The sequence below is a fragment of the Tursiops truncatus genome, chromosome 1 (assembly GCF_011762595.2).
Source record: "Tursiops truncatus isolate mTurTru1 chromosome 1, mTurTru1.mat.Y, whole genome shotgun sequence".
In the NCBI taxonomy this organism is placed as follows: domain Eukaryota; kingdom Metazoa; phylum Chordata; class Mammalia; order Artiodactyla; family Delphinidae; genus Tursiops; species Tursiops truncatus.
Window position 1 is genome coordinate 75,461,174 of NC_047034.1, and position 23,138 is coordinate 75,484,311.

Genomic DNA, 23,138 nt, shown 5'->3' on the forward strand with positions numbered 1-23,138 from the left:
TTGGGTCTTTGTTGCTGTGCGTGGCCTTTCTCTAGTTGCGGCGAGCGGGGGCTACTCTTCGTTGTGGTGCATGGGCTTCTCATTGTGGTGGCTTCTCTTGTTGAGCACAGGCTCTAGGCGCTTGGGCTTCAGTAGTTGTGGCACACGGACTCAGCAGTTGTGGCTCGCGGGCTCTAGAGCACAGGCTCAGCAGTTGTGGCATGTGGGCTTAGTTGCTCCATGGCATGTGGGATCTTCCCAGACCAGGGCTCAAATCCGTGTCCCCTGCATTGGCAGGCGGATTCTTAACCATGGCGCCACCAGGGAAGCCCAAATATTTGAATTCTTATAACAATAATTTATGGGTTATTTGAATGATTTGAAAAGTGAAATATAGTCAGTGAATTAAGCAAAAATGTTTCTTCTTGAGTAGTGCTGTCCAACAGAACTTCCTGCTATGATAAACATGTTCTGTATCTACACTGTCTAATATGTTAAAATTTGGCTACTAAGCACATGAAATGAACTTTAAATTTTACTAAAAATTCTTTTAAAATCAGGTATAATTCACATACCAAGAAATTTACCCATTTAAAATGTTTAATTCAGTGGTTTTTAGTGTATTCACAAGGTTGTACAACCACCACCACTATCTAATTCTAGAACATTTTCATCACCCTGAAAAGAAACCCCACTAATGAGTATGAGGTTTCTTTCCGGAGTGATGAAAATACCTATTAGCACTCACTCCCCATTCCACCCTTCCCACAACCCCCAGCAAACATTAATCTACTTTGTGTCTCTATGGATTTGCCTATTCTGGATATTTCATATAAACGGAGTCATATTATATGTGGTGCATCATATCAGATTCATCTATGTTGCAACATTTATCAGCACTTCATTCCTTTATATGATTGAATAATATTCCATTGTATGGCTATGCCATATTTTATTTATCCATTCATCAGTTGATGGACATTTGGGTTGTTTCCGCTTTTTGGCTGTTATGAATAATGTTGACAGGCACATTTGAATATCAGTTTTTATGTGGGCATATGTTCTCATTTCTCTTGGGTATATGGCTAGGAGTGGAATTGCTAGGCCATAAGGTTTAACCTTTTGAGGAACTGAAAGATTTGTCCAAACTGGCTGTACCATTTTACATTCCCACCAGCAATTTAGAGGATTCCAATTTCTCCACATCCTTGTCAACACTTATTACTGTCTATCTTTTTAACTACAGCTATCCTAGTAAGTATAAAGTAGTTTTGACTTGCATTTCCTTAACAACTAATGATGTTGAACATCTTTTCATATACTTATTGGTCATTTTCACATCTTCTCTGAAGAAATATCTATTCAAATCTTTTGCCCATTTTTAATTGGGTCATTTGTCTTTTTATTCTTGAGTTGTAAGAGTTCTTTATACATTCTGGAAAATACTAGGCTTCACATTTCACATATTTTTTTATTTTTGGTCACACCACATGGCTTGCGGGATCTTAGTTCCCTGACCAGGGATTGAACCTGGGCCCTTGGCAGTGAAAGTGTGGAGTTCTGACCACTGGACTGCTAGGGAATTCCCACATTTCACATAATTTAAATAGCCACATGTGGATAGTGGCTACTGTATCGTACAGTGAAATTTTAGATATTTATAACGTATATTTAAAAATGGGGGGACTTCCTTGGTGGTCCAATGGTTAAGAATCCACCTTCCAACGCAGGGGACGCTGGTTTGATCCTGGTCGGGGAACTAAGATCCCACATGCTGTGGAGCAACTAAACCTGCACACTGCAACTACTGAGCCCATGCGCTCTGTAGCCCGCGCACCACAACTAGAGAGAAGCCCGCATGCTGCGCCAAAAGATCCCGTATGCTGCAATGAAGATCCCACAAGCCACAACTAAGACCTGACGCAGCCAAATAATAAATTAAAATTAAAAAAGGCAATGGTGGTAATCATTTTGCAATAAACATACATATCAAATCCTTATGTCTTATACCTTAAACTAATACTATATTATTTGTCAATTATATCTCAATAAAACTGGGGGGGGGAAAAGTAGCAAAAATAACTAAATAAATAAAAACAAAAATGGAAAGCAATGTACATTTCTGAAAATAACAAAAATAGTTAAATAAACTACAACATATCTAAATGAGGTTCATAAAGAATCTTCAATAACACGAGGCAATGCTAATGATATATATTAAGTTTTAAAAGTTAGGATACAAAATTATTTATTTGATATGAACTCAACCTTGGAGAGAATACACAGACACATCTGTGCATGTGCACACATTCCTCAAAGAACTGTGACTATGGCATATGATTAATATCTGTTATCTTAGAACTCCACAACTGTAAAAGGCTTCAAAACACATGTTCTATATTTGAGGACAAATTAAGGACGGACGGTTATTAATCTTGCAGGGATTTTTACCTTTAAAATATATTTAGATACATTCATGTGGTAAAAAATTCAAACATTATAAAAGGACACACAATCAAAAATAAGTCTTCCTCCTGCCCCTGCTTCTCGTTACTTGCCTCAGAAATAACCAATATTAACAGTATCTTTTGCAGCCAAAGATATTCTGCAAAGTTACATATGTATTCTATCCTGCCTTCATCCTTTTACTCACACTCAACATGCAGGTTTTTTTTTTTTTTTTTTTTTTTGCGGTACGTGGGCCTCTCACTGTTGTGGCCTCTCCCGTTGTGGAGCACAGGCTCCGGACTCACAGGCTCAGAGGCCATGGCTCACGGACCCAGCCGCTCCGCGGCATGTGGGATCTTCCCAGACCGGGGCACGAACCCGTGTCCCCTGCATTGGCAGGCGGACTCTCAACCACTGCACCACCAGGGAAGCCCGCACGTTTTTTTTAAAATAAATTTATGTATGTATGTATGTATGTATGTATGTATGTATGTCTGCCTGCACTGGGTCTTCGTTGCTGTGCACAGGCTTTCTCTATTTGTGGCAAGCGGGGGCTACTCTTCGTTGCAGTGCATGGGTTTCTCATTGCAATGACTTCTCTTGTTGTGGAGCATGGGCTCTAGGTGTGCGGGCTTCAATAGCTGTGGCACACAGGCTCAGTAGTTGTGGATCGCGGGCTCTAGAGCACAGGCTCAGGAGTTGTGGCACATGCGCTTAGTTGCTCCATGGCATGTGGGATCTTCCTGGACCAGGGCTCGAACCCGTGTCCTCTGCATTGGCAGGCAGATTCTTAACCACTGTGCCACCAGGGAAGTCCCAACATGCAGTTTTTTTGTTTTTATTTTTGGCTGCATTGGGTCTTAGTTGCAGCACACGGGATCTTTGTTGTGGCATGCAGGATCTTTAGTTATGGTGCGTGGGCTCTTCGTTGTGGCACACGGGATTCTCTAGTTGTGGTGCACAGGCTCCAGAGTGTGCATGCTCTAGAGCTCGTGGGCTCTGTAGTTTGCGGCACGCAGGCTCTCTGGTTGAGGCGCACAGGCTTAGCTGCCCCACAGCATGTGAGATCTTAGTTCCCCAATCAGGGATTGAACCTGCATCCCCTGCATTGGAAGGCGTATTCTTAACCACTGGACCACCAGGGAAGTCCCCTTCATGCAGTTTTTATGTTGCTTTTTATCTCCACACTTAAAATTACTAGGGAAGTATTCCCCATCAGGACCTACAAATCTGATTCTTTTTTCCCCCAATTTTTTTATTGTGGCAAAATATACATAACACAGAATTTACCATCTTAACCATTTTTAAGTGTACAGTTCAGTGGTATTAAGTACATTCATGTCACTGTGCAACCATTACCATCAGTCATCTCCAGAACTCTAAGTCACCAAGTTAAGACATGAGGAACAGGACAGAGGGAGCATGAGGGAGTATAGTCATCTGTACGAAAGGTCTGAAATAAATGTCCAGCTTTGCTAAAAATATAAGCAGAAACTTTATACCAATAAATTGAATACTTAAGAAAAAATATAAATTACCAGAAAATTACAAGTTACCAAATCTGACTCAAAGAAATAGAAAAGCTTTGCACAAAGTAAATAGATACCTAGATGGCTTCATAGGCAAATTCTATCAAACGCTCAAGGGGTACATAATTCCAATTTTGCAAACACTTCCCAAGAATTAAAAGAAGAAATACTGCCTATTCCATTCTACAAGGCCATCAAAATCTCAATATTAAAATCACAGAAGGGTAGTACCAAAAAAAAAAATTATAGGCCTATCTCTGTTATAAAAGAGAAGATGCAAAAATCCTAAATATCAGCACAACAAATCCAGAAATGTTTAAAAACGATATATTTAGTTGGAGTCATCCAAGGACTATAAGGTTGGAAAACTTAGTGATTTAAAGAAAAATATTCACATAATAATTTTACTAGATATATAAAGTATGTCCAATAAAATCAACATCTACTCATGATAAAAACTCCCAGCAAACTAAAAATATGGGACAAGTTCTATTACCTGACAAATGACATCTTCGAAAACCTGTAACAAGCAATCAGCCTTAATAGTATAAGATGAAAAAAAAAAAATAGTATAAGATGAAAACATGCCCTTTAAAACAAGCCACAAGGGCTGCTCTCGCCTTCTGAGATGGCCCACACTCTGTCTGTGGAGTGTGTTTCTCTCTAAATAAATCCACTTCTTACCTATCAAAAACGAAACAACCAAAAATAACCACCAAACAAGCCACAAGACAAGGAAGTCCTTGTCATCATCATTACTCCCATTTAACATTATAATAAAGGTCTTAGCTGGTGAAATATGACAAGAATAACAAGACTTATCTGCCATAAGTATAGGAAAGGAGGAAAAACTGCAATTATTTTCAGATGACAGTCTACATAGAAAACTTAAATGAAATCATAGAAATAAAAATTTAATAAGATTGTCAGATACAAAAATCTATATGCAAAAGTCAACTGCATGTCTATATACCAGCAGCAACTAGTTGGAAATGTATTTTCTTTTTTTTTTTAAAGAAGGATATTAATTTATTTATTTTTGCTGTGTTGGGTCTTTGTTTCTGTGCGAGGGCTTTCTCTAGTTGTGGCAAGCAGGAGCCACTCTTCATTGCGGTGCATGGGCCTCTCACTATTGCAGCCTCTCTTGTTGTGGAGCACAGGCTCCAGACGCGCAGGCTCAGTAGTTGTGGCTCACGGGCCTAGTCGCTCCGCGGCATGTGGGATCCTCGCAGACCAGGGCTCGAACCCGTGTTCCCTGCATTAGCAGGCAGACTCTCAACCACTGCACCACCAGGGAAGCCCCTGGAAATGTATTTTCTTAAAAAAGATATTTTTTGTGGCTACTGAAAATGGTAGTTGGGAATAAATCTGACAGAAGACGTGCAAGCTTTCCGTGGAGAAAATTAATCAACCCTCCTGAAAAATGTTAAGGACTACATAAATGATCTTTGTATAGGAGAGTCAAATACCATGAAATTATCAACTATTCCTAAATTAATCTTGTGATAACGTCAATGGTTTGGGGGTTTTTATTGGTGGGGGGGAAGTGGGGAACATGACAAGCTAACTCTCAATATAAATATAAGCACAACAGGTGAAAAAGAACCAAGACATCTGTGAAGAAGAACAAGAAACTGAGGTTACTAGAGTTAAAAGATATTATAAAGCCACAGTGATAGGCTCTATAGAGTTGAAACAGGAGGAAATGACAGACCAGTGAAACAGAACAGAAAGTCCAGAAACAAACCCACACAAATATATGGAAATAATTTATGATAGAGTAGGCAATGTAAATCAATAGGAGGGGACACATTTCAATAATGGTGCTGGAAATTGTTTAAGAACAATATGAAAAAAAGAAAAAAAGAAATTCCATTTGGAATTAAGACTTAAATGTGAAAGACAAAACTATGAAACTTTCAAAGGCAATGTAAAAGAAGATCTTTATAGACTCAGGGCAGTAAGGATATAAAAAGCAATGACCATAAAAGAAAATGTTAACGTTAGAACTTCTGTTTATTAACAAATAACATAAAAAGTAAAGACAAGACATAAGGTTGGAGTGATATGTGCATTTTATAACTGCAAAGGATTAGTAATTATAATTATAGGAATAATAGGTAGACTTCCTATGAATTAAAAAAAACAGTTGAGCAAATGAGCAAGATACATGAACAGACATAACAAAGAAAACCTACAGATGACTCACAAACACATGAAAAGATTCCCAAGTTCATCTGTAGACAGGGAAATCAAATTTTAAAATGAGAGTGCTAAGTGTTGTCAAGGATGTGGAACACAGGTCACTCTCAGCCACTGGTGGTATAAATATAAATTGGCACAACCATTTTGGAAAGCTGTTTGGTCACTAATTATCCAGCAAGGTTGAAAATTCTATATCCTAAGAACTAGCAACTCCACTCTTACAGTACCCTAGGATATCCTAAAAAGATTCTTGCACATGTGCATCAAGAATCATTTACAAGAATATTTAGGGCATTATTTACAATTGCAAAAAAACTGAAAACAAATGAAATGTCAACTGTTCGGAGACTAGATAAACTGTGGCATATTCACATAATGGAACAACACCATACTGCAGTAGCAGCTGAACCAAGCATCACACATCAGCATGATGTTGAAGATGTCATGGAAGAATGCATACAGTGTCTAAGATTCCATTTATACAGTTCAAAAACAGGCAAAACTACAGCACTTCTGGTAATAGTGATGTGACAAGATTAGACAATCCCCCTATGCAGAAAACAACTATAAAACTGGACAAAATTGTCAAAAGCAATTATTTCAGGACTTCCCTGGTGGCACAGTGGTTAAGAATCCCCTTCCCAATGCATGGGACTGATCCCTGGTCCGGGAAGATCCCACACGCCGCAGAGCAACTAAGCCCATGCACCACAACTACTGAGCCTGAGCTCTAGAGCCCGCAAGCCACAACTACTGAGCCCATGCACCGCAACTACTGAAGCCTGTGCGCCTAGCGCCCGTGCTCTGCAACAAGAGAAGCCACCACAGTGAGAAGCCCATGCACTGCAATGAAGAGGAGCCCCAGCTCGCTGCAACTAGAGAAAGTCTGTGCAGCAACGGAGACCCAATGCAGCCAAAAAATTAAAAAAAAATCATTTTAGGACACTGGAAATTTGACCAAAGGCAAACAATAGATTGATAAGTATCCCTGAAAAACTGCTAAATCTTCTGGTAACAAAGGTGGGAGTCTATGGATCTCTTGCCTGGGGCAGCTCCCATCCCTGCTCCACCTCTAGCTTGGTGGGCAAAAACTGTAGCTTTATCACTGAGGTGCTAGCCATAACAAGCAGATTTGCTAATTTGAGGTTGTAGCTCTTGTTTAGGGTAAGCGGCAAACCAGTAAATTTAACCAGGAGATTCTGAAAATGAGAGAGTCACAGACAGGCTTAGATAAATTCTCTATACATTTTTGGGTGACTGCTAAAATATGCATATGCAAAGAGGACCCAAGAGTGCCTAGTTAAAAAGGAAACCCAAGGTCAAAGAAAAAAATCACAAAGGAAATTAAAATGTATGAGTTACATGAAAATGAAAATTCAACATAAAAATTTATGAGATGCAGCAAAGCATGCTCAGAGGGAAATTTATAGCTTTAAATGTTTATATTAGAAAGAAAGAAAGGTCTAAAGTCAATAGTCTCAGCTTTGACTTTAAGAAACTAGAAAAAGAAGAGCAAATCAAACCCAAAAAAAGTGGAAGGAAGAAAATAGAGATCAGAGTAGAAATCGATGAAATAGAAAACAGAGAAACAGTAGCAAAAATAAATCAATGAATCCCCAATACTGGTTCCTTGTAAAAGAACAAAAATTGATAAACCTGTATCTAGACTAATCAAGAAAAAAAAGAGGAGATCTAAATAACCAATATCAGGAATGAAAGGGACATCACTACAGAACCTACAGAAATTAAAAAGGATCATAAGGGAATACTATGAACAACTTTATGGCAATAATTTAGACAACTTTGATAAAGTGAACAAATTCCTAGAAAGACACAAATGAACAAAATCAACTTGAGAAGAAACTGAAAATCTAAATAGACATTTCAGGTAAAGAAAATAGATTAGTGATTATATTAAAATAGATATATCAGGTAAAGAAAATGGATTAATGATTTATCTTCCCACGATAAATTCAATGTGATATCCTGGATTGGATCCTGGAACAGAAGAAGTCCAGAAATTGAATAAAGTCTGGAGTTTAGATAAAAGTAATGTACCAATGTTTGTTTCTTAGTTTTGACCAATATATACCATGGTAACATTAACATTAGAAGAAACTGGTGAAAGGTATGCAGTAACTCTCTATTACCTTTGCATTTTTTCCATAAATCTAAAATGATTCCAAACTAAAAAGCTTACTTAAAAAATATCTTTCCACAAAGAAAAGTCCAGGCCAAGATGGTCTCATTGCTTAATTTATCAAACATTTAAGGAAGAAATAATACCATTCCACACAACTCAGAGGAAGGAACACCTCCCAACTCATCTTATAAGGCCAATATTACCCTGCTACCAATGCCAAAGACATCACAATAAAACTACAAACCAATAGCCCTCAAACATATGTGCAAAAATTGTTAAAACATTTGCAAATCCAATACAGCAACATATAAAAAGGATTATACACTAAGACAAAGTGGGGGGTGGGGATGGGAGAGTTATTCCAGGAACAACAGATTGGTTTAACATATAAAAAATAATTATTGTAATACATCCTATTAATAGGATAAAGGACAAAAGCCATATGATCACCTGAGGACAACAGAGAAAAAGTAGCTGACAAAATCTGAAATCGAATCCAGCTATTACAAAAACTCTCAGCAAACTAGGAATAGAAGCAACTTCTCTGAACCTGATAAAGGATACCTACAGCTCACATCATAATTAATGACTAAACATAAAATGCTTCCCTGATAAAATCAGGAACAAGGAAAGGATGTCTGCTCTTTTTTTAACATCATACTGGAGGTTCTAGCAAGCATAATAAGGCACGGGAAAAACACAAGACATCTAGATTAGAAAGGAAGAAGTAAAATAACTATTTGCAGACAACATGGTCTAATGTATAGAAAATCCTAAGGGAGCCACAAAAAAATTCTAGGAAACTGATAAGCTGATGCTAAAATTTATTTGGATTATATATGAAATACAAATGAATTTGGAGGACTTCCACTAAGTGATTTTAATACTTACTGTAAAGCTACAGTAATTAAGACAGTGTGGTGCTGGTATAAAAATAAACATTTAGTTCAATGTGACCCTCAACTACAACATATAGCCAGCTGATTTTTGACAAGGATACCAAAAGAATAGTCTTTTCAACCAATGGTGGTGGAACAACTGGATAGCCATAAGCAAAACAAACCAACCAACTACCCTCAGCTCTTACGTTAAGAATTTTTATTCTTCAAAAGACACCATTAAGAAAATGAAAAGACCACATCTGGGAAAATGTTTGTAAAATAGGTCTGATAAATGAATTGTACCTAAAGTATAATAAGTCAGAAGACTTATATATATTGACTTAGAAAAGTCAATAATAAAAAGACAATCCAATTTTTTAAAAAAGGCAAAACTATTTGAATAGCTATTTCCTCAAAGAACATACATAAATGGCAGATAAGTATGTGAAAAGATGCTCAATGTCTTTAGAACATGCAAACTACAATCACAATGTGAGGGAGTCCCCTAGTGGCCTAACGGTTAGGATTCCGGCTTTCACTGCTGTGGCCTGGGTTCAGTCCCTGGTTGGAGAACAGAGATCCCACAAGCCACGCAGCATGGCCAAAAAAAAAAAAAAAAGCTACAATTCCACTTTGCTAGGGGAAATGTAAAATGATATGGCCACTTTGGAAAACACAATAGCGATTTCTTAAAAACTCAAACATACACTTACCTAAGACTTACCAATTCCACTCCTAGGTGGAGTATCCAACAGACATGAAACATAATGTGGACATTAAGACTTACACACCAGGGACTCCCCTGGTGGCGCAGTGGTTAAGAATCCACCTGCCAATGCAGGAGACACGGGTTTGATCCCTGGTCTGGGAAGATCCCAAGTGCCACGGGGCAACCAAGCCCGTGCGCCACAACTACTGAGCCTGCGCTCTACAGCCTGAGAGACACAACTACTGAGCCCGTGTGTCACAACTACTGAAGCCCGTGTGCCTAGAGCCTGTGCTCCACAACACAGAAAAGCCACAATGAGAAGCCCGCAGACCGCAACAAAGAGTAGCTCCCACTCGCCGCAACTAGAGAAAGCCTGTGCGCAGCAACGAAGACCCAACACAGCCAAAAATAAATTAATAAACTAAAAACAAACAAAAAACTGTTAAAGAATAGACAAAACCAAATAATCTGTTTTGAGATATATACATAGGTGCTAATGCCACCTATAAAGAAAAACAAGGGAATTCAGAATACAGGTTACATAGAATGGGGAAAGGAGAATAATTCAATCAGGAAGTAGCAAGAAGTGAAAATCTATGATATCAATACTAACAATCTTTTTTTTTTCTGTAACAGACAAGTCCAACAGTTAGGAATATGGAATTAGTAAGAATGGTTTCTCCTCTCTTTTATCTTCTATTTGCTCATCTTCCCACATTTCAATTTTAATCCTGAGATTTTCCTGTCCATAGCCTCATCTCTTACCTGAATCAATACTGAGGACATCATCGTCTTCATCAGGAATCTCAATTATTTCTGTAGGCCGGGAAGCTTCATCTTCAGAACTACTGTCCCGGTACTGTAGTCCCAGTTTGGAGTAAAAGTCCTTCACCAAAGACTCACAATTAGTCACTGCCCTAATATTGGAACACACGTAGAAAAGGTCAAAGCCAGCAGAAGCAGGTGTAAAAGCTATTAGAATTTATATATATTTCAGTATACACTGACCTCTATTTAAACAGGCCATATTCCAAAGTGTCTCTGTTTTGAATTTTAAATGCTTATCCCATAGAAAAATGTTTAAATAGTGGTTTCCAGACTAGTTCTTCAAAAATCCAAAATAAGCCCAAAGCACAGTCCTTTCAACCTTACCTCATTATTTACCTTGTTGTTATTTGAAAATATGTTCTAAGTGACAACTAGGGCAGGAGAAACAAATCTTCTGGGGGTTTAGGAGTAGAAACAGGGCTCTAGGAACTTATTAAAACTTCGCAGTTACATAAAACAGCAAGTTTTTATAATATGCACTCCCTAGATGATTCTACTAAGAAAACAAAACAATTGCTCTGAAGTAGAGTGACGTATAAAGAAGGGGAAGGGAGTCAAGACTTGGACTCCCCTACTGTTGAGCATATTAGCCTCTGATAGATGAATATTATATTATATGGGTGGTTGTGAGGTCAGATTATGGCCCTTCACCCTTGAGGAAGAGTAAGATTCTACATATCTGTACCTTCTAAAGTACAAAGTGTACAATGTCATGAACAATTATACTACTTTAAAAATGTCTGCCAATAGGTAGATTTCCTCCTATTTCCTATGTGGTTCTTACCTGGATGCATCATCAAACAGCTGGTCAACATGGGCCACCTCAGATTCCTTCTGTATTACCCATGTCTCCAACTCTGCTAGTTGCTTCTTGCGCTGCTGTATACAGTCCATCTTTTCCAGTTCTTCATCAATGAACTGCCGAAGTTCCTCCATAGATATACCCAGCTCCTCAACCACTGCTTGTTGCAGCTCTGCAATCTCTTCAGACTCCACTGCAGCTGTTGCTGCATCCAAACCAATGCACCCAGGGAGGGAGGACATACTGTTGTCCTCTACATGGAGCAGGAAACTAGAATTACTTTTGGAGTTATTATGACTGCAATAGAGAATTTCAGTCCCCTAATAAAACTCATTCCTACTCTGCTACTTGTTACTCAAATATACGTAGTTAGTTCTCTTTCCCCATTCTCCAGTATCTGATGCTGAGATTTTGTAGAGTTCTCATCTCCTGTAGGCTACAGACTATAGGCCTGAATAAAATGCAAAAGTTTGAGAGGGCACGGAAGACATATATTATGCAACAGGGAGCTACCGAAAACAATGTTTTAGGAAACTGAAGAGAACCAGTTTATTGAGGAAGATATTTCTGTGGCCTGTGTTCTTTAATTGACTAATGAGATAAATCTTTGTTTGCACGCTCTGCCTAATTTGAACAAATACTCCCCACCTGGAGGGGTTTGGTCTACAACTCCCTAATTCGTTGTTTTCTCTTTAATTACTTTTCCCTTTACATTACTTTGCTTTTGTGTGGAAATTTTCTGTTTGAAAAGTATAATACTTAAGGACAGAAAAGCTTGCAGCAAAGAGGTTTCCCCAAAGTAAAAGGAAATAAAGCAATTTGGGAATAAACCGTGGCTACCTAAAATCGACAATTCAAATACTCCCACATACAACTCACATTGGTGTTAACTGCTTTTTTTATCAAACGGTTAAAGCAAAACTGATGCCATAATGCCGTGCGACCCCAGCGCCAGTTCTCACTGCCTCCATTTTTCTTTGGCCCACACACCGCCCCACCCCCGCGCTATCCATTTTAGGGGTGCGTCCCACCCACCCGCAAACCCAGCTCAACCCCGCCCCCGCTAGTCTCCCGCGGAAGACCTCCTTCCCACTCTCGCCCGACCTCCTACCACAAACAAAACATTCCATACAAGCCCTTGGTCTCCAAATACCTCAATTAACAGTATTTCCCACACCTCCCAGCTTCCAGCTATGAGGGCTCTTTCTTACCAACCAGACTCACGACTCAGGGGTCGGCCTCTGTAGGAAAGAACGAAACCAAAGGGAAAAGGGAGCAGGGGGAGGGGAAGAAGCGTGAGGGAGGGAAGGGGAAGGGGAAAAAAAAAAAAAAAAGACGCCGGAAGCAAACCTGAGGTGCCGTTCCGGTCGCCGCGACGGTAGCCTGACGGGGTCAAACCCAAAGGTGCAGGGTAACCCTCAAAGGCTGGGCAAACTCAGGCGAGTACGCATGCGTCGAGGCAGAGCCTTCCAGGGCACACGTGAGAAACGACCGGAACGGCACCTCAGTGGGCGTGGGACCTCAGTGGGCGTGGCCTAGAGTATATTACAGAAGCTCCGCCTCTTCCACCACCCCCAATTGGTGACAGCAATACTAAGTTTATTGTGTAAAGGCTCTGTTGGCAAACACCCTTAGGTTTAGAATTGTTTCTCACTTTTACTTGAGTTTGTTTTATTACGTAAGTTGTACAAATTGTAACAAGTCGAATATTAAGTTGTAATAAGAAAAATATGAAAATTTCCTCTCCACCCCATCACTTAACCATCCCTGCTCCTTTGAGATAAAACAGCTTACTTTTCTAGGCCTGGGTGTACAGGTCAAACATGTGGATTTTTTTGTTATGTTTTGTTTTCATTTAACATGTGGACATAACATGAAGTCAATAAAAAGGATAAAAGTTGTCTTTTTAACAGTTGCATAATATTTCATAATATGGCTAAACCATATTTAGGAATTTAGATTGTTTTCAATTTTTAGGCACTACAAATAACTCAACAATAAACATTAACATCCGTTTGCAGTAGTACTTTAATTTCTGTGAAAGAGATTCCCCAAAATGGAATCTGAGTAAAAAAATAATGTACTTTCTCCCATTTTTATTAGGATCTGCTGTCAAATTACTTTTCAAAAGGTTGAAACAATTTTTACTTCCACTAGCAAATCTGTGAAAGTATCTCTTTTCCCCACACCCTCATTAGGACTATTTGTTAACTATTTATTTATTAAATTAATTTATTTATTTACTTGGTTGCACCAGGTCTAAGTTGCGGCAGGTGGGCTCCTTAGTTGTGGCATGGGAACTCTTAGTTGCTGCATGCATGTGGGATCTAGCTCCCTGACCAGGGATTGAACCCAGGCTCCCTGCACTGGGAGCACAGAGTCCTATCCACTGCATCACCAGGGAAGTCACTGGTAACTGTTTAGTTTTTAAGAATTTGATATGTGTTTAAATAGTATCTGTATCAGGACAGACTGTGCTATGTGCAGAAACAACTCCAAAAGCTTAAAACAAAAACACATATTACTTGCTCACACTGCATATTCATCTCTAGAAAGTTGACAGTGGAGCTCTGCTCATGATAGCTACTCAGAAACCCAGGCTGATGAGCTGCCCTGCCAAAAGGAGAGAACACTAGAGGGTCTCACGTTGGCAATTACAGTGACTCAGGACACTACTTTTCAACTCATTGGCTTGAATGAGTCATAAGGCCCTACCCAAACACAAGGGGGCCAAGAAGAACAGTCACATCTCATCTCTGGAAGGAGGGAGAAGCAGATGTATTTGATGAATCAGCACTATTGACTACCACAGACTCTCATTATTGCTTTAATTTGTTCAGCTATATTTACACTAACTGCACCTAACTTCATTTAAAAAGTATAAACCAGAACCTCCTTTTTTTTTTTTTGACCGTGCCGCATGCATGTGGGATCTTAGTTCCCCAACTAGGGATGGAACCCGTGCCCCCAGCATTGGAAGCCTGGAGTGTTAACCACTGGACCACCAAGGAGGTCCCCAGAACCTGCTCTGTAAGACTGGAAATAGGGCCTGAGCATCCAGGATCATCAAAGTTTTTAAAATCCTATCCTGGTAACCACACTTTCACCTATGCTCATATCACCTGCCCACCAGTTTCCTGGGACCACGCTAACTGCCTATTTCTAATTGTTAAGACACCAGGAATTGAGGTACGGAGAAGTAAATGTCTCCTCTAGATATTTGAAATTCAGAATATTCCAGACTCACCTCATGATCGTATTATTTTGTAACCTGAGCTAGAAATTTTAGACATATTACTCCTTATAAAACACACACACACACACACACACACACACACACACACACACACACACGATATCTATTGAGTGTTTACTTCATACCAGGCACTGTTCTAAGCACTTTACAGTCATTAATTTAATCCTCACAATAATCCTATGAGGTAGAAACTATTATTATTGTCTCCTTTTTTAAATTAAAATTTTTAAACTGAGGTATAACTGACTTACAACATTATGTTAGTTCCAGGTGTATCAAATAATTTTTTTGATATTTGTGTATATTGCAAAATGATCACCACAATAATTCTAGTTAACATGCTACCATACATAATTTTTTCTTGTGATGAGAAATTTTATGATATTTTTCTTAGCAACTTTCAAATATGCAATACAGTATTATTAACTATAGTAGCCATGCTGTATATTACATCACCATGACTTCTTTATTTCATAACTAGAAGTTTGTACCTTTCAACTCCCTTCACCCATTTCACCTAACCACCCCCCCCCCCGCCCCCTGCCATCTCTGGAAACCATCAATTTGTTCTCTGTACAAATTGGTTTTTGGTGGTCTTTATTTTTTTTTAAGATTCCACATATAAATGAGATTATACAGTATTTGTCTTTCTCTGTCTGAATTACTTCAGTTAGCATTATGCCCTCAGGTCCATTCATATTGTCTCAAATGGCAAGATTTCATCCATTTTTATGGGTGAATAACATTCCATTGTATATATTATTGTCTCTTTTTTTATGGATGAGAAAACTGAGGTACAGAATTAAATAAATTTCCCAAACCACAAAGTTAAAAAGTGTCAGAGCATAGCAGTTTGGCCTTACAGCTTGTGGTTTTAAACCTTTATACAATACAGCTTGTTTATCCTAGCTTATGAATGCTTTTTATATCTTTTCCCTCCTTTCTTTTCCTATTCTACTGCCTTTATTTTTTTCTTCTTTCTTTCTATTTTTTTTTGGCCACACCACGCAGCATGTGGGATCTTAGTTCCCCAACCAGGGATTGAACTCGCTCCCCCTGCATTGGAAGCCTAGAGTCTTAACCACTGGACCACCAGGGAAGTCCCCTAGATCTTATTTCTTGCCAGGACAAAATAGTCTCCTAATTGATAGGCCTTACTGTAGATCAGTTCTATCACTAGCTCTGATCATGTCACTCCCCTGCTTTAAAACTGTTTTCTTTATGTTTAAACTTTACAGTATAAAATTTGAGGCTCTTCATAATTTGGCCCCAATTTACCTCTCTGGCCATGTTTCCCATTTCTCCTTTCACACTCCTGATTATATGCTATTTACACAACAATTTTATGCATTTCACTTTTATATCTTCATACTTTTGTTTACTGTGATCTATCTCCTGGAATGACCCTTCCCTTTCTGTTGGTGAAATATTAATTCTCTAAGGCCCAACTCAAATGTGTTCTCTGTGAAGTTTTCATAGACCAGCAGTTGTCAAACTTTAGTATGTATCAGAATCACCTGGAGGGCTTGTTAAACCACAGATTGCTGTCCCCACACCACACTTGGAGTAGGTCTGGGTGGAGTCTGAGAATTTGCATGTCTAAAATTTTCCCAGTTGATGCCCATGCCATTGGTACTGGGACCAGAGTTTAAGAATCATTGTTCTAGGGACTTCCCTGGTGGCACAGTGGTTAAGAATCTGCCTGCCAACGCAGGAGACACGGGTTCAATACCTGGTCTGGGAAGATCTCACATGCCACAGAGCAACTAAGCCTGTGCTCCACAACTACTGAGCCTGCGCTCTAGAGCCCGCATGCCACAACTACTGAGCCTGCGAGCCACAACTACTGAAGCCTGCACGCATGGAGCCCCTACTCTGCAACAAAAGAAGCCACCGCAATGAGAAGCGCACGCACCACAAGGAAGAGTAGGCCCTGCTCACTGCAATTAGAGACAGCCTATGCACAGCAACAAAGCCCCAACACAGCCAAAAAAAACAAAAAAAAAGAATCATTGTTCTAGACCATCATTTACCCCCTGCAGAATTAACTCTTGCCTCTGTTCTTCTGTTACCTTAGTTCCTTTCCACTTGTCTGTTATCTGTGTATGTGTGTTTCCTCTGCTGGTTTGAGATCATCTCAATGCTGAGTTCCTATATTAATCATCTTTGTTTCCCCTAGCAACTGACATATTGCCCCGTACATGCCGTGCTCTGTAATGTGTGATGATTAAAGGGAAATCTTTGCTCTGCCCTGATTATGTTTCTATTAGTTAGATTCGTTCAGCTTTCTGATGTGTGTGTGGGTGGGCTGGGGGTGGAAATGAGGAATGGGGATGTTGAAGAGAAACAGGAGCTATTTGGAGCATCACATTCCAGTCTGATTTCTTCATTGCCCTGAGGAGGTGAAGTGATCAGTTCAGTAGATCAGCAGTGGGACTCAGGGAAGTGTCTTCTAAGGACTTGTTGCTAAACATGCAATCAGGGAGCCTGCTAGAGAACCTAAATCTCTGGCCCCACTCCGGATGTACTGAATCAGAATCTGAATTTTAATAAGACGTCCAAGTAATTTGCTCACTAAAATTTGAGAAGCACTATAGGAAAGGCAGGTTTGAGCTGTATAATCCTTTTCAGGGCAATATTAGGGAGCCAAGCTCTGGCTTCATTTTTTTTTAAGTACTGAAGACTAACTGTAGTCAGAGATGATGAGGCCCTGATATAAATGACTCACATTATTAAATTTTACAAATTATTGAAGTAGACAGCTTATTGTCAGCTTAATAATATGAAGTAATAAATAACTGATACACCATTTGGAATGCTCATGTTGGTGTGCTCAGCATATTCACTCCTGTAATCTATTGTGATATGTTGAAAAATCACAACCATATGCTACTTAGTACTTGATCATGAGAAATCATAGTATGGGGTCCAGAACCTTGGAATGCCAAATAATCCTTTCCTTGGAGACAGACTTGGGGGAAATTAGATCATAATCTGAAGGTTACTGTGTGATCTCAGAATCAAAACAAAGGAACATAGGGATTAAAAACTCAGAGGGTTTCAGGCATCAGGAAAGTATTGTACAGAAGCAAAATGGAGTGAGTGAGGACTGTGGTCACCTGGGAAATACGTGTCTCACCTACAGGTAGCAGTTGATGATATTTAGGTTTAGCTAATGTTTGTCCTGTGTCACACATATCATGCTGCCAGATCTCCAATTTTTCAAGTGAACTTAAAAACCCGTATTTTTTTTTTATGAAAGCTTCTGAGTTTTGAATATTGACAACTAATTCAAAAATTTTGTTAATTCTGCAATACTCTGAATCAGCAATTCAAATTCTAGGAATTAAAATACATACCTTTGAAATGACATACAGTGCTAAATTATCTTCTACAACATTGTTTGAAATAACAAAATATTTAGAAGCAAAATAAATTTTCATCAGCAAGGGTTGGTTAAACAAACTATGGCACACCGAAACAGGGGCATACTTTTCAGCTGTGTTTTTTAAAAAAGGCTAAGGAATCTCTTTGTGTATTAATATGAAGTGATTTTCAAGACACTTTATTAAATGAGAAAAACAAGTGCAGAACATGGTATACACCATGCTATTAGTTGTTAAATAATAGTAAAAATATACATTTTTATACATATACATAAAATATCACTGGATGGATACCTAAGAAATTAACACTGGTTGTCTCTGAAGAGGGCAAATGGAAGGGTGGGGGACAAGAGTGAGAGTAAGAGTTTTTACAGTACACCATTTTATACCTTTTGAATTTTGAAACATGAAAATAGATAGTTTATTCAAAAATATTACTTTAAAAATAAAAGGAAAAGAAGAATGTCTGGAAAGATACACATATATGCAAAAACAAACTACCTTAATTGCAGTTACCTCTAGAAAGAAGGATTGGGAAACAAGGCAATGTCTAGGAACTTTCTGCATTTTTATCCTTAGGTAATGATTGAAAAAAAATTTTTTTTATTATGTGCATTTGTTACTTTTACAATAATAATTTTAAAATGTCAACTCAAAAAGCAAATATAAAACCCAACACATAACCACACACGCTTTGTAGATTACACTGGAGGGGGTCTGGCCCAATAAAACTTCTTTGCAGACCCACTGGATTTCTAAATCGCCAGTTTAAGGTAAGTGAAAGGAATGTTTAAGGACACCAGATTAACAGAGGTAATGTGGGCAATAAAACCAGACAGACCCAAGGTCTGTGGGCTGCAGCTCCCTGAATCTCCGCACCAAGGACTATCTGGCTACTGAGCCTAGAAATAATCAGCTGTCCAATGGCTAATTGCCTTCTTTCCTGAACAGCATTCACTCTGGCCCTGTGTGAGTTTGCCTTGGGTTGCTACTCTTTCTCTGCTTCCACATATGATCCGTTTCTTCTGACTGACGCACTTTTTTTTTTTCCTTGGATAGGTTACTGGAGAAAGTAGGATAACAGTCAAACCTGTCACTCTCTAGTGACTATATATGGATGCTCTCATTAACCATGTGTTTGTCTTGCATTTTATTTTATAAGGTGGAGAAAAGGTTAATTTCTGAGCTTCTGGAGGGAAACACATGTAACCCTCAAGTACTGCTTCAATCTTAATCTGCTTTCATTGTACGCTGACCTGCACCTTGTCCTGAATTTCTTTTCAGCCAATAAGGGTACAATCACCTCTTGCTCTCTTTCTCCAGTTTAACCAATACAGCACCATCTGTTCTGGTGAAGGCAAAGTCTAGTATCTCCAGTGGAAGGCTCCAGTATCCCTGCCTCCATTTTCAAATAATCCTGAGCATTTACTCATGCCAAGCAGGGGGGCAGTCCTGCTTCCAGGAATCAGGAACACAGACAATTATCAAGTCTCTGCTAACAGTGCATGGCTAGAGTTATGTCTCCATACCATTTCGTATTGCTGCTAAAGCCTGGTCCAGCATGGTCCCAAGGATACAAGTCTCCTCTGAAGTGACTGCATGCTGGTACAAGTCCCTGCACAAGCCCAAGTGATGCCCCACACTTAGATTCCAGGGTTACAACTCTCTTAGTTCACATTCCCATGCGAGGTCACTGTTGCCTAGAACATTTGGCCAGCCTGGCTGGACTTGAGAGCTTTAGTCTCTATTATTTACTGTGCTAGAACCAATTCTCTTCAGCCAAACCTGTGTTGAGCCTTGGTCAGTGGCCTAGATACCTCCTTTCCTTCTAATGAATTCTCTTACAGACTTTCCTGCCGGTTAGCCCTAGTTCACTCTACCAAATTTCCATTAACTTCAGACTTTGGAGAGTAGGCATTATGATTTCCTTCTTTTTTCTCTTAAAAGGTCCCTGGGATGCTGATTGTGACACTCATCATCATCATCATGATGTATTATATATGAACTTCCTGTGACTGCCATAACAAATTATGGCTTAAAACAATAGAATTTTGTCTCAGAGTTGAGACAAACTAGGTGGCTTAAAACAATAGAATTTTGTCTCAGAGTTCTGGAGCCTAGAAGTCCAAAATCAAGGTGTTGGCAGGGCTGCACTCCCTCCAAAGGCTCTGGGGAGAATACATCCTTGCCTCTTCCAGCTTCTGATGGCTCCCACCAAGGATTCTTTAGATGTGGTTGCAGAACTCCAATCTCTGCACTCATCTTCACATGACCTTTTCATCTCCCTCTCTCTGTGTCTTCTCTTCTGTCTTTTATAAAGACACTTGTCATTGGATTTAGGGCTCACCCCACTAATCCAGGTTGAGTTCATCTTGACGTCCTTAACTTTCCATTTGCAAAGACCCTTTATCCAAATAAGGTCACATTCATAGATTTCAGGGGTAAGGACATGGACATATCATTTTGAGGGCCTCTTTTCAACCCACTAGATGTTATTTTATAAATGAGTAAATGAGTAAATGTAGGCTGAGGGAGGTTAAGGGACTCACGCAAGGCAAATTTGTTCCCCTCTACCACAGAGCTCTGCCTGCTTGAGAAGGGCATCAGCTCTTTTTTTTTCTTTTTTTGGCTGCGTTGGGTCTTCGTTGCTGCGCACGGGCTTCCTCTAGTTGCGGCAAGTGGAGGCTACTCTCCATTGCAGTGCGCGGGCTTCTCATTGTGGTGGCTTCTCTTGTTGAGGAGCTGGGGCTCTAGGCGCACGGGCTTCAGTAGTTGTGGCTTGCGGGTTCAGTAGTTGTGGCTTGCGGGCTCTAGAGCGCAGGCTCAGTAGTTGTGGCGCGTGGCTTAGTTGCTCCCCGGCATGTGGGATCTTCCCGGACCAGGGCTTGAACCCACGTCCCCTGCACTGGCAGGCAGATTCTCAACCACTGTGCCACCAGGGAAGCCCCAGGTCATCACGTTTTATAAAACCTCACACACTAAAAAGGTCCTGTAAGACTCTTTATCTTATAAGGTTCCTGCTGCCCTTATATTTGCATAGCTAAAGGTACTTCCTAGGGCCACCTCTAGGAGGGCTTCTAGTTTTAGATGCACCTTACCAAGCATCATGATATTATATTACATTACCTCATAAAATTATGGCCAACTTTCTTATCTTAAGAATATTAGATACTGGAGGATTGAAACCCATGGCCTTATTTTTTTTTTTTTTTTGCTGTACACGGGCCTCTCACTGTTGTGGCCTCTCCCGTTGCGGAGCACAGGCTCCGGACGCGCAAGCTCAGCGGCCATGGCTCACGGGCCCAGCTGCTCCGCGGCATGTGGGATCTTCCCGGACCGGGGCATGAACCCATGTCCCCTGCATCAGCAGGCGGACTCTCAACCACTGCGCCACCAGGGGAGCCCATCATGGCCTTATTTTAATCAATAAGTTCAACCTGTCTCTGTCCCACTTTGGTAACTATTTTCCTGAATAGGAACAACACAGACTGACTTGTGTTTCATCCTTGTTATTATTCTCAACTCAACCTCATGTGCCTATTGTGGAATGCAAGAGTGAGAAGGCTGAGAAACAGGGAGGTGAAATAATAAAAGTCTGTTTCATAAATGTCTGTATAAAAGATTTCATATCTCCTGTGAAGGAAGGTCTACCAGGCTTTTTCATAGTTCAGCTCAGAGATGATTCTGTGGCTGTGGAGCTGGCCTTATAGGGATTCTTCACCAACTTGGCACACCGAAAAATCATCACCATTAGGAACAAAAAAAGAAGAACAACAAAGGCAATGGCAAAGCCTTTGTCTACATCAACACTGCTGGACAGGCTTGAATCATCCATGAGAACACACACCTCTTTACCCTTGTCCAGCTGTAGCTACTTCCTCGGGAATGTCTTCAGATTTGTCATATTCCTAGACAAAAGAGGATAAAACAAGTTTACTGGTTTGTATATGTATATATGTATTTTCTTAATAATGCTATGCTGAAACCAGAGGGTTTTCAAAAAAAATTAGCAAGATTTATTTGAGGCACTTGTGAAACTGATAACATTAGTATAGGTGACCTTCAAGAAATACACATATGCAAAAGCGGAAGAAATACTCCAAGGCAAAACATGAGCAATTATGTGTATCTCAGAAATCAACTGGGGCTTCCTTGCTCTGTTAAATCCAGGTAAAATTGTCTTGAACACCCCAGTTCTGTGTTAAGTCCAAATCGTTCTCTAATATTTATTCAAATTCTGAGTACTTTAAGTAATTTCTTGTAGGGTCTTAACTTAGTAGGTATGAACATAAAATTGTTTTATTTTTTCTAATCACTATGTGCTGTCATTCCCATGTCTTAATTAAAAATCAGGTATGTCGCAGAAGTGATCAGTTTCAGTTATTAAAACTTAATCGGACTTCCCTGGTGGCCCAGTGGTTAAGAAACTGAGCTTTCAATGCACGTGGTGTGGGTTCGATCCCTGGTCAGGGAACTAAGATCCTACATGCCGTGTGATGCAGCAAAAAACCCCCAAAAAACAAAAGACAGCTTAATCCACCAAAACAATACTGAAAAGAACAAAGTCAGAGGACTCCCTCTTCTCAATTTCAAAACTCACCATAAAGCTACAGTTATTGAGATAGTGTCGTATTGGCATAAGGATAGACATATAGATCAATGGAATAGAATTGAGAGTACAGAAATAAACTCATATATGTATTGTCAACTGATTTTTGAGAAGGGTGCCAATACCATTCAATGAGGAAAGAAAACAAATGGTGCTTGGACAACTGAATAGCCATATGCCAAAGAATGAAGTTGGACCCTTTCTTCACACCATATATAAATATTAACTCAAAATAGATCAAAGACCCAAATGTAAGAACTAAAACTATAGAACGCAGAAGAAAACAAAGGGGTAAATTTTCATAACTTTGGATTTGGCAAAGGATTTTTAGATATGACATCAAAATCACAGGCAACAAAAGAA

At 39.5% G+C, this 23,138-nt stretch overlaps 2 protein-coding genes across 5 annotated transcripts in view; both read right to left on the reverse strand.

The window, feature by feature from the left end:
* Positions 1-12,988, reverse strand: part of SETDB1 (SET domain bifurcated histone lysine methyltransferase 1) — a 30,488-nt gene extending 17,500 nt beyond the window's left edge. For 3 of the 4 annotated variants that reach the window (XM_019919736.3, XM_019919734.3, XM_073807887.1), the window contains exons 1-3: positions 12,736-12,859; positions 11,507-11,777; positions 10,660-10,811 (exon numbers count right to left, since the gene is read on the reverse strand). In XM_019919736.3, the coding sequence (XP_019775295.1) occupies positions 10,660-10,811; positions 11,507-11,766 (412 nt within the window). In that variant the 5' untranslated portion in view covers positions 11,767-11,777; positions 12,736-12,859. The other variant, XM_033859943.2, reaches the window with a different exon arrangement.
* An 8,845-nt stretch (positions 12,989-21,833) lies between these two features.
* On the reverse strand, positions 21,834-22,001 carry CTXND2 (cortexin domain containing 2). Its single transcript, XM_073809721.1, has one exon. It carries the CDS (start codon positions 21,999-22,001, stop codon positions 21,834-21,836), a length of 168 nt encoding a protein of 55 aa, XP_073665822.1.
* Positions 22,002-23,138: the final 1,137 nt, after the last annotated feature.

Coding starts and splice junctions, on each gene's coding strand:
- CTXND2 (XM_073809721.1), bottom strand. CDS start 22,001: ATGGATGATTCAAGCCTGTCCAGCAGTGTTGATGTAGACAAAGGCTTT.